Source organism: Lolium rigidum, chromosome 3 (genome assembly GCF_022539505.1).
Source record: "Lolium rigidum isolate FL_2022 chromosome 3, APGP_CSIRO_Lrig_0.1, whole genome shotgun sequence".
Classification (NCBI taxonomy): domain Eukaryota; kingdom Viridiplantae; phylum Streptophyta; class Magnoliopsida; order Poales; family Poaceae; genus Lolium; species Lolium rigidum.
Window position 1 is genome coordinate 121,974,057 of NC_061510.1, and position 16,710 is coordinate 121,990,766.

Consider the following 16,710-nt stretch of genomic DNA (forward strand, 5'->3'; position numbering starts at 1 on the left):
AATAAAACAACAATCAAACATAGAAGATACTTCTCCCACTTGGTATGTGTTGATGCGTAGTTTTTAAATTCTGAAGATATTTCCTTTTCAATGCGATTAAGGGGGCATACAAAAAACACATAATATTGATTGTGTGAGTCAGGAGTATACCCATCGGTATGTGGGTGTTCCATACAGATGGGCAGCATAACTTGAAGCCAATGCAGGGAAACTTTTTTCGTCAGAGAAAATGTAACATTATGCTGAAGATACAAGGTCAACTATACAGTGTCTGAATTTTCCTTTTAAAAGCTTACCTTGGGAGTTAGATTAAATTATGTAATAGTACTGAACCATGCCTTTTCATAGTACTGATTAAGGGGGATGACATACAATTACCTTCCTGTGAATATCCATGTAATTAAATAAAAAACACGGATAGTGTGGAACATAGGCACAAACACCGCCATCGGATGCAAGGTTACTATTAGTACCGTAAAGATTTCAAATATTATAATGCATGTGGTTGCCAAGGTATCTATCAGGTTTATTATTTTTTGTTGTATATAAGAAAATTCGTTGATGCATTATGCTACCATTTTCACAATGAGCTGTTAAATCACAGAACAGTCTTGGCCTGTTAGCTATGCCCATATCCAGACTGAAAATTAACATTTATATGAATTCAGCATATGCTAAAGTTTTGTCGAAGATGTGAGCTCTCTGTCAGCTGGAACAAAAAAAAAATCAAGATATGCACTCAGTTAGTAAAAGGGAAGAAAGACAAACATAAATGTTTTAATCTGTTATATGCATTCTGCCAGATACTATGTTGTATAAATCTTAGGCTCAAAACAGGAGTTGATAGCTGAAAACAGATCATATTATCATAATGCATTTTAATCTGCAAATCAATCTATTTTTTGTATTATTCAAATTTTCTGTATAAGTTCATTATGCTTTGGCCAGAATACTTCATAGCCTGAATTATCACAATCTATCATTCCTTAACTGCGCTAAGCACTCTTTTCTTATGCAGGCTGTGCATGATAATCAGGGGGAGAAGATGGATAATCCATCAAATGGTGTCTCTATATCTGAGACCTGCTTTTATAGAAGAAGAATCTTATTTGATAATTTTATTTCGTGCTGAATGTAATGCTGATGGTTATTCCTTTGACTGGTGGTTCTCATAAAATCATGCGCTTATATCCAATTATTTGCTCTAATAAGTCAATCAAGCGGAGGAATACACAAGAAAGGTAGAAACCCGGCCATCTTCTGGAACAAATGGCATAATTGGGAATTCGGTATGTTGAAATCTTCCATTTAGTCATTCCACTAGCAAGTCAATATTCAGATGATGATAAATCGAGGTTGGACATCAATGGTGTGGGAAGTAGCATTGTGCCAACCATCCACAAGCTGGAAATAATGACAATCGAGTTGTTTTTCCATCTATGGGAAGCAGGTAAGGCCTCCTTATTCTACTCAATGCACCCAGTTGACATGTAAAGGACATTTCAATCCATGAATTACTTTGTGTAAAGTGAAAATGGGAAATAATCAACATCGTTTTTTCTTGGCTTGGTAGTCTTCTTGTTGAATTTTGCAGATTTTTTTTTCGATAAAGGGGATATATTAATATCAAGAAGATACCAATTACACCCAGCCTCTGCAACAACGCACCACCCTAATGGCACTATGGATGCACACAGCCAAAAACAAGAAAAGAAAACTAAGAAATAAAAGTCCCGCTACAGTATCTCGGGCCTAACAACAGCAATACATCCACCGCCAAGACAACACCTGAATTACAGACTAGTCCCCGCTCTCAAAACAAATGCCTCCACCAAGGACATTGCCAGGCACAACCAATTAAGGCCAGACCTTGGGTTTTCACCCTGAAAGGTAGGACTCTGCACTTCACCTGTGTTGTCGCCCTCACTTTCATACCGCTGCTGTGAAGCCCGAAACACCAAGCAAGTCCCTCAACATCGCAAAGACTTGAACCTCCCTTAGCTAGTGCTCCCCTCTGGCCTTCATGAAATTCTCTTCTTCCGACTTTCATCATGGATCCATAGTCACTTGATGTCAATCAAAGAAAAAGAGCTTCGCGCCGCTCCCTCCAGAACCAATCGGTCGGAATAAAAACATGGGTGCGCACGACCGAATACCTCCGATCCAACAAACTCCAGGCAAAAGCACTATTACATTCATCGGCGGAGCCTTCCGGAACTCAACAATCCGGCCAGATCACGAGTCCAGGCCTCCGGTAGGTCCTCCTCTTCACGCAAGAGAGGTCCTAGGACCGCCGCCTTTATTCAGGTCGAACCCCCACGTCGGCGACCATCCGGGCTGCCCACTCCAACCCACCACCGGCGACACCGACGCCGGCTTCCAAGCTCCTCCATCATGCCGCCGGAAAGCGGTGATAGATCGATGGATCCACCACCACCAACCGCAGGCCGACCCTCTCCGACGAAGAAGATGGCCACCTCCACCGTCGTACCCAAGGCTGCTGCCCCGGGCGACCTCGTGGCGCGAGAGAAACCCGAGATCGCCTCCACACACGGCCGAGAGGAGGGGGGGGGGGAAGTGGCGCAGATCATGGCCTGGCCGCTGCCCGCCACCAGCCCCTCCGGCGTGCTGCGGTGAAGATCCGGCGGAAGGCAAGGGGCTGCCGCTTCTGGCCGTCGCGCAGAGGTCTGGCCGCCGCCGCCGCCCATCACCAAATCCGACCGGCCGCAGCGAGCGTCGAGGGATCCCGGTCGCCGTCCCAGCGCGGCAACAAGGAGAGGCCGCCGCCAAGCCCCGCGGCCTTTGCCCGGAGGCGCTACCGGCGGCGGCGGCAGCGGCGGGGTGTGTTTAGGGTTTGGGAGGGGTGCGGGAGGAGGGGTGCGGGAGGATAATGAAGAGCAATATATCATACCAGTCTGATGAGGGCTGTCTGATACTTCAAAATTCAGACAGTTTGTTACATATAATCTTGCTGCAGCTTGCAAGCAATACACCTGCTTGAATCCAATCCAATTTTAGTGAAAGATTGACTCTAAGAGCAAGACATAGTTAACTGGTTACTTTACAAAGTTCATTACAAATATCATAATGCAGTTGCTGCGAATTTCAGAAATACAGTAGTGTCACGTCGATCAAACCTATCCATGTTTTTTTTGGCCTGCCAAAGGTGTTTCCCTTAGTATAGAATCATTTTTTAGCTGAAGCTACAACCTTGTTGGTGATACATGCATTAGCATTATGAACTTCGCCGCATGTTTTTTGTTGCTTGTTCTCACTTGTGTCGCTGAACTAATATAGCACCATTATCAACAAATTTATAAGATTACACGTCCTAGTTATCTTGGTATAGCATCTTCGTTCGCTAGTTATCTTATTGTAGCATGGAAGCAATCAATTTTTACTGAAAGATTGGCTGTCACCGTTTTTACAGGATGGTGAAGCGGATGCGGTGCAGAGAGGTGTGGTCGTCCACCCGGCGGTGCAGGCTTCTCACCAAACAGTTATTTATTAAAAGGAGAAGTATCTTGTGCAGTATTGCTGTATTCTTTCTCAAACTGTGTGAGACTATCAACAGTAGCTGGATCATTCAAATTTATTGCCCATGTGATTAAATTTGTTTTTTCATTCCCCTCAACTGCAGGATCAATGGCTTCTGCAATAGATTCATTTACCACACCAGCTTGTGATTGAAGAATCAGAATTTGAGAATTACGTGGATCATCCGATTTAGATGACCGGTTCAGAACCCCTGCCCGCTCCCTTGGAATCCACTCAGAATGAAAAACTTGTCCAGGGTGAGGTGGTGAATTCTTATTACTGTGATCTGACATGTCAACTTGAAATTCAGAACACCCAGATTCAAAAGCTTCACTAGATTGGCGATCATCTTCATTACACTCTGAACCCTGAGTAGGAGAAATAGCTTTTGATGCTGTATAAGTGTCTAGGCTATTAGCACTGTAACTTGGATGGAAAGAAGATGCTAAGCCTACTTGAACAGAAGCAGTGGGAAGGACTTGTGAATACATAAATTTCGGAACAGAAGAGTCGTGATCCAGCGTAGGAGCATTCAGATTATCATGGGACTGAAAATAATCCAATCCATTATTTTGAAGCGGCATTTTAACAGAATCCTGTTTTTCCTCCTTTACTGATCCTATCTTCATGACATCGTCATAAAACTGTTGCTCAAAAGATTGCAGTGAAGCAGTTCCAGAATAAGGTGCATACTGAGAAGCATATCTAAAGTCTGAAGGGCCCAATAGACATCTGCTCGTCCTTATCATTAAATCTTTCACTGGAAGTTGGATAAGAGTAATCAGGATGGATCATGCACATGCTGGATCCCATGGCTATGCTTTCGAGAAAAGCACAAAAGCATGACTCGGTTAGACTGATGGATCATTGTTAGATTGGGAACACTTTTGTCCATCTGTATCGTATCACTTATGTTAACTTGCATCTTGTAGAACATGAAGGACGAATCGGTTGAGTCAGTTGAGTCAATGTACAACACAAAAGCATACTGTGCCAAGGTAACTGTCTAACTGAAGCACATAGTTTTTGTTGAAGAGGTATTGGGCCTGGCTGTGTGACTTACCTACTTGGCCCATGTGGCCCATGTTAGAGAGTGTTCTGAAGATGCTTTATAAGGGACTCGTTCCCTTCATCCTGACCTAGCCGCCACAGCTCTTAGAGCATTCAGGTTAGACACTATCTCTTTGTACATCATGGTATCAGAGCAAGGGGCGATGGAGGTGGCGATGGTGACTGCAGCAGTGGCCTAAGGTGGAGTCGGGAGGACCGCACGGGTGGTGGTGCCGATTCAGGAGGTGGCGTGGGTTCCGGTGGTGCTGTGCTGAGAGGAAGTGGACCGGAGGAGTGTTTGCTGGTGCTGTGCAAGATGGGGGACGAGCTCACAACAGCTCTTGAGAAGCTGGCCCAGCTTCTCGTGGCCAAGAATGCCGAGAGCACTTCGCCGAAGGGGTGCTGCTCGTGTTTCACAAGCAGAGATGGTGCAGAAGGTGGAGCTCATGCCAAATGAGGTAAAGTTAGAAGGGATGAGCAACTACCTGAGTTGGTCAAGGAGAGCATTGCTCATTCTGAGAACAAAAGGCCTGGATGGGCATGTTCAGGGAAGTGCTGCTGAACCGGAAGATAAGGGGAGTGCAGACTGGAAGAAATGGAGTGCGACAGACTCCTTGATTTTTGCTTGGCTGCTGAACTCTTTGACCCCCTCTATTGCTGCTTCAGCTGAGGGGCTTCCAAATGCTGCGGAGGTTTGGAGTACTTTGTCGAAAATGTACTCGGGAAAGGGAAATCTGATGCTGATGGCGCAGATTGAGGATGCTGTGCACGATTTGCGTCAAGGTGAGAAGGACCTGATGGTGTATGTGGCTGAGTTGCAGCGTCTCTGGTCTGATTTGGATCACTGTGATCCCCTAGAGCTTCCTCATTCGAGTGTGTGGTGACTGTTAAACAATATGTGGAACGCCGCCGTGTGATGAAGTTTCGAAGGGGCTGAACTCTCGTTTTGAGAGCGAGACGTGCTACCTTACTCGCACCAGCCCAAGCTTCCTTCCCTTGATGAAGCTATCTCAGCCATGTCACAAGAGGAGGTCCGTCTAAAATCTGTCGGACGCAGCGAACAGATCTCTCGCAATCTGCCTTTGCAATGACAACAAGGAACGAAACAAGAGACTGTTTTACCTGTGGAGAATCAGGGCACTTGAGCAGATTCTGTACTTCATCAATAAGGGGAAGAGGAAGAGGATACAACTACAGAGGTGGCGGTTACAACCACAGAGGTGGCCACAACCACAGAGGTGGTCGTGGTTGGGTTGGCAACAACAACAGAGGTGGCCGTGGCTGGGTTGCTGGTCCTTGGCATGGAGAAGGGGCTCATAGGGCAAATATGGCTGCATCAAGTGAAGGCAAACAACCTGTAACCAGAGAGCCTAGAGAGGGATCAGAAGCTACTACTTCAAGCTTTGGCAACTTCGCCAACTTTGTCGACACCAATAAAGGTAATACTGAAAATGCATCAGTAGCAGCACATTCAATTAATAGAGGCTGGGTATTAGACTCAGGGGCATCCAAACATGTTACTGGAAATCTGAAGGAATTTGAGTCCTATATTCAATATTCTCCTACACATCAGGAAACTATACATACAGCAGATGGCACAGCACAACCTATTAGAGGAGTTGGGACAGTTAAATGTAATCCTGTTATTGAACTATCATCGGTGTTATATGTGCCTGCCTTTCCTGTGAACTTAGTGTCTCTCAGCTACCTGGTTGATCAGATTGACTGCCAAGTGACCATTAACAGATATATGTGCTCGATACAGGAGAGGGTGACGAGCAGGAAGCTTGGGACTGGGACCAGGCATAGCGGACTGTGGTCATGGACCGCAGCGTGCCAAACGAGGATGGGAATCAAGGACTAGTGGATGTCACTGAAGACAAGGAGACTAGAGCTCTAATCCATCACTGTCGAATGGGACATGTCTCTTTTGACAAAATGTATCAAATATTTCCTGATGTAATGAGGGGTGTTGACAGAAGCAAGCTCAAGTGTGATGCTTGTGAGTATGCCAAACATACTAGAACCTCTTATGTGAGTAAGGGGATTAGAAGTATCTCTCCGTTTGTGTTGGTTCATTCTGATGTATGGACATGTCCAGTGGTATCTATAAGTGGCGCAAAGTATTTTGTAACCTTTATTGACTGTTACTCACGGATGACTTGGATCTACCTCATGCGACACAAGGATGAAGTGTTCCCGTGTTTCAAAAAATTCTATGCTCTTGTGCGAGAATCAGTTCAATGTACAAATACAAGCTATTCGCACCGACAATGGTACGGAATATGTTAACAAAATATTTGGTGCTTTCATGTCTGAGCAGGGAATCTTGCATCAAACATCATGTCCAGATACGCCTCAACAGAATGGTGTGGCTGAAAGGAAAAATCGTCACATACTGGAGGTTGCTCGGGCCTTAATGTTCACCATGAATGTGCCTAAATTTCTCTGGAATGAAGCTGTCCTGACTGTAACTTATTTGATCAACCGTACACCATTGAGGGTGACAGGTATGAAATCTCCATGTGAATTAATTCTGAAGGATAATACATTTGTTGTTCCTCCAAAACTATTTGGATGCACATGCTTTGTTAGAGATCACAGGCCCTCAGTGAGCAAACTGGATCCTCGAGCTCTGAAATGTATTTTTCTCGGGTATTCTTCTGGACAAAGAGGTTACAAGTGTTGGAGCCCTTCAGAACGAAGGACATTTGTGAGCATGGATGTCACTTTTCGGGAATCTGAACCATTTTATGGAGAGAAGACTGATCTGAGCATATTATTCGAAGATCTTGACCATTTTCCACCTCACGGGACTGGTCAAGAGGGGGAGAGTGAACTGATGCAGGGGGAGACAAACTCAGAATCACAACCTCAACCAATAGTGGGTCTCATTCCAGGAAGACAGGATGGAGATGGAGAAGGCCAGAATTTACCGCAGAGATGGAGAAGGCTGAATGAGGAACAAAATCTTCAAGTTTATAGTAGAAGACAGGTGGGTGCGCAACATGTTCGGGGGAACAACAAGAGTTACAAGTTGAACATCGGGACAACTGCGAGATCGTTTCATCGAGTGAAAGTCAAGTTGACCGGGACTCGACAACGATGGGAGAAGGACAAATGGATCTACCAATTGCTTTAAGGAAAGGAACTCGGGCTTGTGTTGGGAGACTACGGAAAAAATATGATGAATGCGACATAGGCAACTTTGTGTCATATGAAGCCCCGTCTCCTTCCTACAAAGCATTTGTTGCTTCCCTACGATCGATATCTATTCCAACTAACTGGAAGGTAGCAAAGGAGGACAAAAAATGGCGTGCTGCCATGTTGGAAGAACTACAGGCATTGAGAAAGAACAAAACTTGGGAGTTAGTAACTCTTCCAACAGGAAAAAGGGTTGTCAGTTGTAAATGGGTTTACACTGTGAAACAAAATGCACAAGGAAAGATTGAAAGATACAAGGCAAGACTTGTGGCAAGAGGGTACACCCAGACCTATGGCATCGATTATGATGAGACCTTTGCACCGAGTGGCGAAGATGAACACGAGTGAGGATTTTGATATCATGTGCAACAAATTTTGGGTGGCCGTTACACCAACTTGATGTTAAGAATGCTTTTCTACATGGAGATCCGCATGAAGAAGTTTACATGGAAATTCCACCCGGCTTCTCTTCAGCTGAAACCACGAGGCAAGGTATGTAGACCGAAAAAATCTCTTTATGGATTGAAACAGTCCCCGAGAGCTTGGTTTGACAAATTCGAGGCGTGCGATCCGTGACATGGGATACGGACGAGTGCAATGGGGACCATACAGTTGTTTTATAGACATTTTAAGGGAAAGATTACTATTCTTGCGGTGTATGTGGATGATATCATTATTACCGGGGATGACGAAGGAGAGATAGCAAGGCTAAAGAAGTGTTTGAGTAAGGCCTTTGAAGTAAAGGATCTTGGCCGACTAAAGTACTTTCTTGGTATAGAAGTGACCAGGTCAGCAAAAGGAATAGCTCTGTCTCAAAGAAAGTATACTTTCGATCTTCTCGATGATGTTGGTATGCTGGGCTGTCGTGCAGCTTCAACCCCAATTGATCAAAATCATAAAGTGACAAGACAATCGTGGGATCATGTGGATAAAGGGAGATATCAGAGACTAGTGGGGAGGCTGTTGTATTTATGTCATACACGACCAGACATTGCCTTTGCAGTGAGTGTAGTGAGCAGATATATGCATGAGCCTAGAAGTGAACATCTTGAAGCAGTCTACAGAATCTTGCGATACTTGAAAGGAACTCCAGGAAAGGGCTTGTGGTTCAAGAGCAACGGACATCTTGATGTCGATGGATACTGTGATGCTGATTGGGCAAGTTGCCTAGATGACCGAAGATCAACTTCAGGGTATTGTGTTTTCCTTGGAGGAAACTTGGTGTCATGGAGGAGCAAGAAACAACAAGTGGTTTCCAAATCAACAGCTGAAGCAGAATATAGAGCCATGTCTCAAGGGCTGAGTGAAATGTTGTGGGTAAGGAATCTGTTAAGTGAACTAAAGGTGTTGAAGAATAGCTGCATAAATGTATGGTGTGACAATGTGTCTGCTATTAACCTAGCACATAACCCGATGCGAGCATGACGAGAACAAAGCATATTGAGATAGACAGATTCTTCATCAAAGAAAAACTCGATGATGGGATCATTAAGATAGAGCATGTCGGATCAGCGCAACAAATTGCAGATTGCTTAACCAAAGGTTTGGGAACCGGAGAATGCAACCTGGCATGTGACAAGATGGGAATGATAGATATCTATCACCCATCTTGAGGGGAGTGTTGAAGAGGTATTGGGCCTGGCTGTGTGACTTACCTACTTGGCCCATGTGGCCCATGTTAGAGAGTGTTCTGAAGATGCTTTATAAGGGACTCGTTCCCTTCATCCTGACCTAGCCGCCACAGCTCTTAGAGCATTCAGGTTAGACACTATCTCTTTGTACATCAGTTTTGCAGTGTAGCAGCAACTGAATGATTGTTACTCATCAATTACCTTGTGTAAACCACCTTTTTCTAAACAGGAGAGAATCACCTTGGAAGGTGGATGTAGGATCATCAGGACTTCCTGGGAAGCTTGGGGTGATTGAGCAGGAGTTGATTAATCCGGAGAAGGAAGGAAAAGGAGATGTATTGAAGATTCCACTGGTGATGAGTAAGCAAGTAAAAAGATACCAAACTCTTTGCCACTAGATTAACTGCTTATAGTAATAACTGTGACTGCATATAAAAAAAAAATTGTGACTGAATCTGTTTAACCAGTTTCTCATTCAACTTCTTGTTACAATGTAAAAGATGTGAAACAAGTTTCACCAGAAATAAGATGAAGTCGAATAGATTTTCAAATTGATTCGCCACAAAGATAACTGCCTCGTGCCTCGATTTCTTGTGTCAATTGTCGGTCACATTGTCGTCGTCTTGGTTCGCCGTCTTCAGGCCTCCGGCTTGGTCCGGAGGCGAGCGATGAGTGCTCGAAGGGCGAAGAAGGCCCCGACGAGGAGGACGGGAGCGGCTTCAGGTAAACCTTGGAAGAAAGTTCATAAAGACTTTGAATCCCAAGTACAGATACAGTAGAATCAGGAATTGCATGTCACCAACTTAGTCGGCTATTAATTTGGAATTTAGGACTCTCAAGACGGTGTTGGTGGTCGGCGTGGACGACAGCTACAGCGCACTTGAGTGGACCGTGAGGTACGTGGCGACGGAGCTCGTCGTCGTCCACGCCAAGCAGGCTGCACCATGGGCGGCGCCGGTACGTCAACCCCCCTCTTGAATCCTTCATCGTTCCGTCTTCAGGTTTGGAATTCACCTGCTTGATGGATCGGAGCAAGCTCTGACTGACTGACTGACTGAATTCTGGGGATACGATCATTTTATTTCAGCCGTTGCCGGAGACGTGGTGGGGTACGTGGAGGAGGACCTGCGCAACAAGGCCGATGAAGTCGTCGAGAAGGCGCGCAGCCTCTGCGTCGCCAACTCGGTAACACCCACAACCACCAATTCCTCCGATTCTATTTCTCGTTCACTCCTCAAACCGTCACGTATGCCAGAAAAGTTCTGTCCAGTTCGGCTTACTCCATAGGCGGACGCATCGCCCCTATTACCCGGCTCTTGCCCGGGCTTGAGCGTCGATTGCTTCCTGCGCGAGAGCGGCTGAAACTAGCAAATCTGGATCAATCACGATCGGTGTGGTTGGCTTCACGGGCGTGGGCTTCGGAGCATTGGACCTGAGCCGTAACTAGTACAGACGCACAAGCCGAAGCACAATTCCGGCGTGGACGTTCGTGTTTCTCCGCGTCGTCCGTTGAGGTCGCAATCTGGAATGCACGATGCCACGATGGCTTGTTATGCTTCTTTGTGTTTCACTTTTCCGCAGGCCTAGGATTATTGTTTGTGTAATTATGTATGCTTTCCACCTTTTGCTACTTCTTTTGTATAGATTCCACATGTACAACTCAACTAGTGTGCCAACATTTGTGTGTATCCAAAATGAATCAAATTGTTTTATTTTTAATAAAACTATTTTTATCTAGTTTCTTTTAATTTTACATAGGCAGTTTGGTAATTTTAAAAATATGTTTAGAACCGTGAACATGTTTTCAATACCGTGGACATTTAAATTTGTGAATAATGTTTAAACCCCAATTTAATTTTTGAACGTTGTAAAAAAAATTAACCACCTTGATTTTTTGGATCACCATGAATTTTTTGCAAACCCTTAACAGTTTAATTTTGAACGTCGTGAAAAAATTTAACCGGTGTGATTTTTCTGAACCACCATGAATTATTTTGCAAACCCTTAACAAAACTGAATCCCATGAATGGTACCGTGAGAAAACTGGGATGAGAGCGAGCTGGCAGGGTCATCCGGGAAGGTGACAGGGAACTCGCCGGCACCGGAGACATGGACGAAGGAGTTCTGGTGTTTGTTGGAAGCATGAGAAGGAGATCTATAAATTTTTAATTGGAAGTATCTTTAAATTCGAAAGTTGAGAATCCAGAGAGTTTGAACATTTAGTAAAACCTAAAAATTCAGAAAGGTATTTGGGAAACAAAACGGAAGATTGTGGAGGTTTGGGATTTTTGCAATAGATGCCCCGCATCACTGCAACATATTTTGAAAGGGTTTTGAAAGAATTTGAACTTGGGCTTTTAGGTGCTTGTAGAGCATCAAAGGGTGCATCTCAAATTCAAGTTGGCCATCCAAGAAAAATTTGAGGATTCAAATATTTTAAAAGTTCAGAAACAACAATAAAAGGGTTTGGCATTTTGGTGAGGTTTTTGACATGCTCTTGATCCAAGGTGGGTGCACTAGTTGGGCTTCTAATATGGATATGGGCATTGGATTGAAATTAAAACACTAGGTAAACCCTTTTGAAAAGGGCAAAAATAGAATGGGTCAAAATTTTGAAGTTGGTCCAAAGTGACCATGGGATATTTTTGGATATTTGGTGTCTAGGCTTACTAGGGATCACTCCCTAATTAGTGCTTTCTCATGCATACCTCAACTATGGCACCGGAGTATATGAGCTGCAATGCCAAAGCACCAGAAGATACCATATGAATTATGAAGTACAAGTACGCTGCTATTTTTGTATGTTTAGTGCTCAGCTGCTTCATTGTCAGTCTTATTAAAAACAACGTGTAACAACCTAAAGAAAAAGTTCGTCTATACATATCCAAAAATAGTATGCTGCTAGTTGGCGCCGAAAAGCAAGAAAATATTGATGAGCACGAGTTGACATCAAAACTTGCTAGGTGTTTGCTATCAAGACAAACTCCAGGTATCTACGTCCTAACGCGCACGATTTAGTTGATTGGTGTGGTAGTTGGGGCTTTTATTTTCTTCTGTTGTCACGCATGCATGCAGCAGGAATAGATCGCTTGGAGTGGATGGTTGTGTACCTGTGGTGGAATGCGATACTTCTGGACGGTGCTGGGGCAGTTTCATGTGTGCCAGTGTGGAGGTGGATGTTGACAAACCATTTATGCGGGGAGTCACCGTCTTCTCTCAACGACGGAAAGTGACAGAATGATTTGATGTTCAGTATGAAGAAGTGCCACATTATTGTTTCTTCTCATCATTGGGATGTAAGAATCTTGGTGAGAGGGTTACTGAAGCGAAGCTTCCTTATTGTGCTGATCGGTTGTGTGCCCCTGATGATAAAAAGAAGAAGACACAAGGGACCCGTTCAGCTACTGACTACATTGGCTGGTCAGGCTCGTTCTTTCGCGCGATCTCCTAAGCGTAACAGCGGTAGAGGTGGAGCTTTTTTTCGACAAAGACCATATACTACCTCCATACCGGTTTACAGGGAAATTATGCATTTCGAGAAAAAAGTTTAATTATAAATTTGATCATCAAAATATAAGATATATGTTACAAAAATTATATCATTGGATTCATATTCAAAAAAGTTTCCAATGGTATAATTTTTGTAATATATATAATACATTTTATTAACCAAATTGTTAGTCAAAGTTTTTTCTCGAAAAGTGTAACTGCCCTATAATTCGGTATGGAGGGAGTATTTTTTTTTTTTGAAACGGAGGCAAAAGCTTTGCCTCATCCATTAATTAAGAAGAGAGTGCACAGTTTTTAGGAGAAAATCATGCGAAAACCTACAACAAGAGGCCGCGACGACCCAACACAACGGGCCGCACCCACTCTAGCCAACACAAAACGACCACAAGACGACACGAACGAACACTCCAACACGCACTGACAAGGGCACTCCATGGCATTGGGGGTACCCGTCAATCAACTGTGGATCTAGGAAAGGCAGCAGCCAAGGTGGCGAGAAAATCGCAAACCTCTCTAGCGACGACAGCTCCGGGCTCAGTTGCCAACAACCCTGACTTAACAACCCCATCAGCAATAGGAACCAAACGCCTGCTGGACACAGGCGAGGAAGAGATTGCAGCATCAACAACACAAATCTTCTCAAAGCCAAGTGCCTGACTCGGCGGAGAAGCCCCAGCCGTATGGAGGGAGTATTAATATCACAGAGATACTAATTACACCTAGCCTCTGCAACAACGCACTGCCCTAGCGACATTACGGATGCACATATCTAAAAAAGAAAAAAATTACTAAAAAGGAAAATTCCCGCGATCTAAACCTATAAAACAACAACACTAATACCACCAAGACAGCACCAGAAGTTCAGTTTCTCCAAAAGCGACGCCTCCAAGAAGGTAACAGTGCACAAGAGTTGTTATCGCCTTATGTTTTCACCCTGAAGAAAAGTTCTCACTCTCAAAACAATATCTTCAACAAGGATATTGCCGGGCACAACCAATTAAGGACATACCTTAGATGTTCACCCTGAAAGGTAAGACTTTAAACTTCTTCTGTACCGTCGCCCCCACTCGCATGCCGCTGCTCCAAGGCACAAATCACCAAGACGAATCCTCCTCGACACCAAGACTCGAGTCACCGTTGCAAGACTTCAGATCTCGGCTTCCATGTCATTCTTCGCCAGCACCACGGAACGAGAACGTGTTCCATGATAATAACCGCTAGCAGAGCTTCGAAGCGCTCCCTCTGAAACAAAACGGCCAGAGAAAAACATGGGTGCGCGCACGACCGAATTTCACCCGATCCGGCAATCTCCAAGCTTGATTCGCCCAATGGAGCGTCGACGGAGCCTTCCGAAACATGGCTCATCCGCCAAGATGAGGACAAGCACCGGCAAATCAGCATCTTGGCGCGAGAAGAAGTCTTAGGACCACCGCTATTATTCGCAAGACTAACAGGTCCCCACACCGATGGTCGACTCCGATGCAGCAAAGGAAGAAGAGGGAGAAAAGGGGATCCAGTGCAGGACCGGACTATCCCACGATCACCGGATCGAGCAGCAGCCATCCACCAGATCTCGCGGGTCAGGGCGCCACCACAGGCGCCTCACCCCTCCTCCTCGACGCCTCCCGCCAGAGACCTCAAGCGCCGGCCAAGGATCAGCTGAACCGATCTCCCACCTCCTCCCGTGAGAAACCTCCAGGATGCGCCTCCCCTACCCACCATCGGGTGGGCGCCACCACTGTCGCCGGTGAGGGCAGCAGCGATGGCCAGGAGGGCGGTGGAGGGCGGCCTTGTAGGCGGTGGCGGGGTCCCTTAGAGTCGCTCGAGAGGGGATCGACTTGGGAGGAACGGTTCGCGGCGAAGGATCTTCTTCTTTGATTAGTACCAGGATCAACAGATGTTAATTCACCGTCATAAGCAAAAGAATCCACGAGCTCCAGGGGGAGCTACGGGACAGGAAAATGGACAAGGGTCTACAAGACAACGTAACAAACCGGGTGAGCATGGTGATGTTTTTTTCACCGAAGAAGCAAAAGAAACCACGAGCTCCAAAGGGAGCTACGGGACAGGAAAATGGACAAGGATCCGAGAAGGATTTGGTCCCAACTCGAAAGGGGCATGCCCACGTCCGTTGGGAGATCACCTACAACTAGTTTCAATTTCCTGTATGATATGTGATGGGGTTCGTAGCATAGAAAACAAAAAATTTCCTACCGCAAGACGAATAAATCCAAGATCTAATCTATGGAACACCCAAGATCTAATCTACAAGATCGGAGCAACGAGATTGATATGTGAGACTAACCCTCGAAGATTTCCAAAGCCTACGAGATTAGATCTCGTTGTTGATGTAGTCGTACTCTTGCCGAACTCAAGTTCGAGATGTAGTCCTTCTAGTGCTGCAAGCGGGCAGCACCTCCGTACTCGATCACACGTACGGTGTCGATGAAGACATCCTCTCCCCGTTCCAGCGGGCAGCGGATGTAGTAGATCCTTCTCGAAATCCCAACAAGCACGACGGCGTGGTGGTGGTGGTGGAGAAGATTTCTGCGCAGGCTTCGCCAAGCCGGTACGAGAGCAAGGACAGAGAGAGGATGGTGACTAGGGTTTCTTAGTTCTTCAACCCCTAGCACCCTTGCTTGTCCCCTCTTTATATAGGGGAGGGAGCAGCCATGGGATGCCTTGGCCCTTACTTTTCCTCCTTGGGCCGGCCCACAAAAAGGGCAAACTTGACCCTCAAGTTTCGGGGAAACTTAGCCCTTAAGTTATGGGAAACTTGTCCCTCAAGCTTGCTTGGGGTTGGGCTGGTTAGCATGGTGTGCCCAGCCCATTTAGGCTAGGCAGCACCTTTTCGGCCCATGTGGCCCCTCCCGAGGTGGTGGGCCCATCGGTGGCCCACTAGAACCTTCTAGAAGCTTCGGTCAAAATACCGATATTTTTCCCGAACCTCGGAAGACGACTTCCCTTATATGAATCTTATTCTCCGGACCATTCCGGACCTCCTCGTGATGTCCTGGATCCCATCCGAGACTCCGAACAACATTCGGTCTCCATCTCATATTCCATATCTACTTAAACAACATCGAACCTTAAGTGTGTCACCCTACGGTTCGTGAACTATGCAGACATGATCGAGACTCTTCTCCGATCAATAACCAATAGCGGGACCCGGAGATCCATAATGGCTCCCACACATTCAGCGATGACTTAGTGATCGAATGAACCATTAACATACGATACCGATTCCCTTTGTCACGCGATATTTTACTTGTCCGAGGTTTGATCATCGGTATCTCTATACCTTGTTCAACCTCGTCTCATGACAAGTACTCTTTACTCGTACCGTGGTATGTGGTCTCTTATGAACCATTCATATGCTTGCAAGCTAATTAGACGACATTCCACCGAGAGGGCCCGTAGTATATCTATCCGTCATCGGGATGGACAAATCCCACTCGTTGATCCATATGCCTCAACTCATACTTTCCGAATACCTAATCCCACCTTTATAACCACCCATTTACGCAGATGGCGTTTGATGTAATCAAAGTACCCTTCCAAGCATAAGTGATTTACATGATCTCATGGTCGAAGGACTAGGTAACTATGTATCGAAAGCTTATAGCAAGTTGAACTTAATGACTTGATCTCATGCTACGCTTATTTGGGTGTGTGTCCATTATATCATTCATCCAATGATATAACCTTGTTATTAACAACATCCAATGTTCATGATCACGAAACCATGATCATCTATTAATCAACAAGCTAGTTATAC

At 45.3% G+C, this 16,710-nt stretch overlaps 1 protein-coding gene across 1 annotated transcript; it reads left to right on the forward strand.

Annotated features, from left to right (window-relative positions):
• The first annotated feature begins 5,664 nt into the window (after positions 1-5,664).
• On the forward strand, positions 5,665-6,403 carry LOC124698129 (cold and drought-regulated protein CORA-like). Its single transcript, XM_047230649.1, has 2 exons — positions 5,665-6,026; positions 6,353-6,403. Exons 1-2 carry the CDS (start codon positions 5,675-5,677, stop codon positions 6,394-6,396), a joined length of 396 nt encoding a protein of 131 aa, XP_047086605.1. The 5' UTR covers positions 5,665-5,674; the 3' UTR covers positions 6,397-6,403.
• Positions 6,404-16,710: the final 10,307 nt, after the last annotated feature.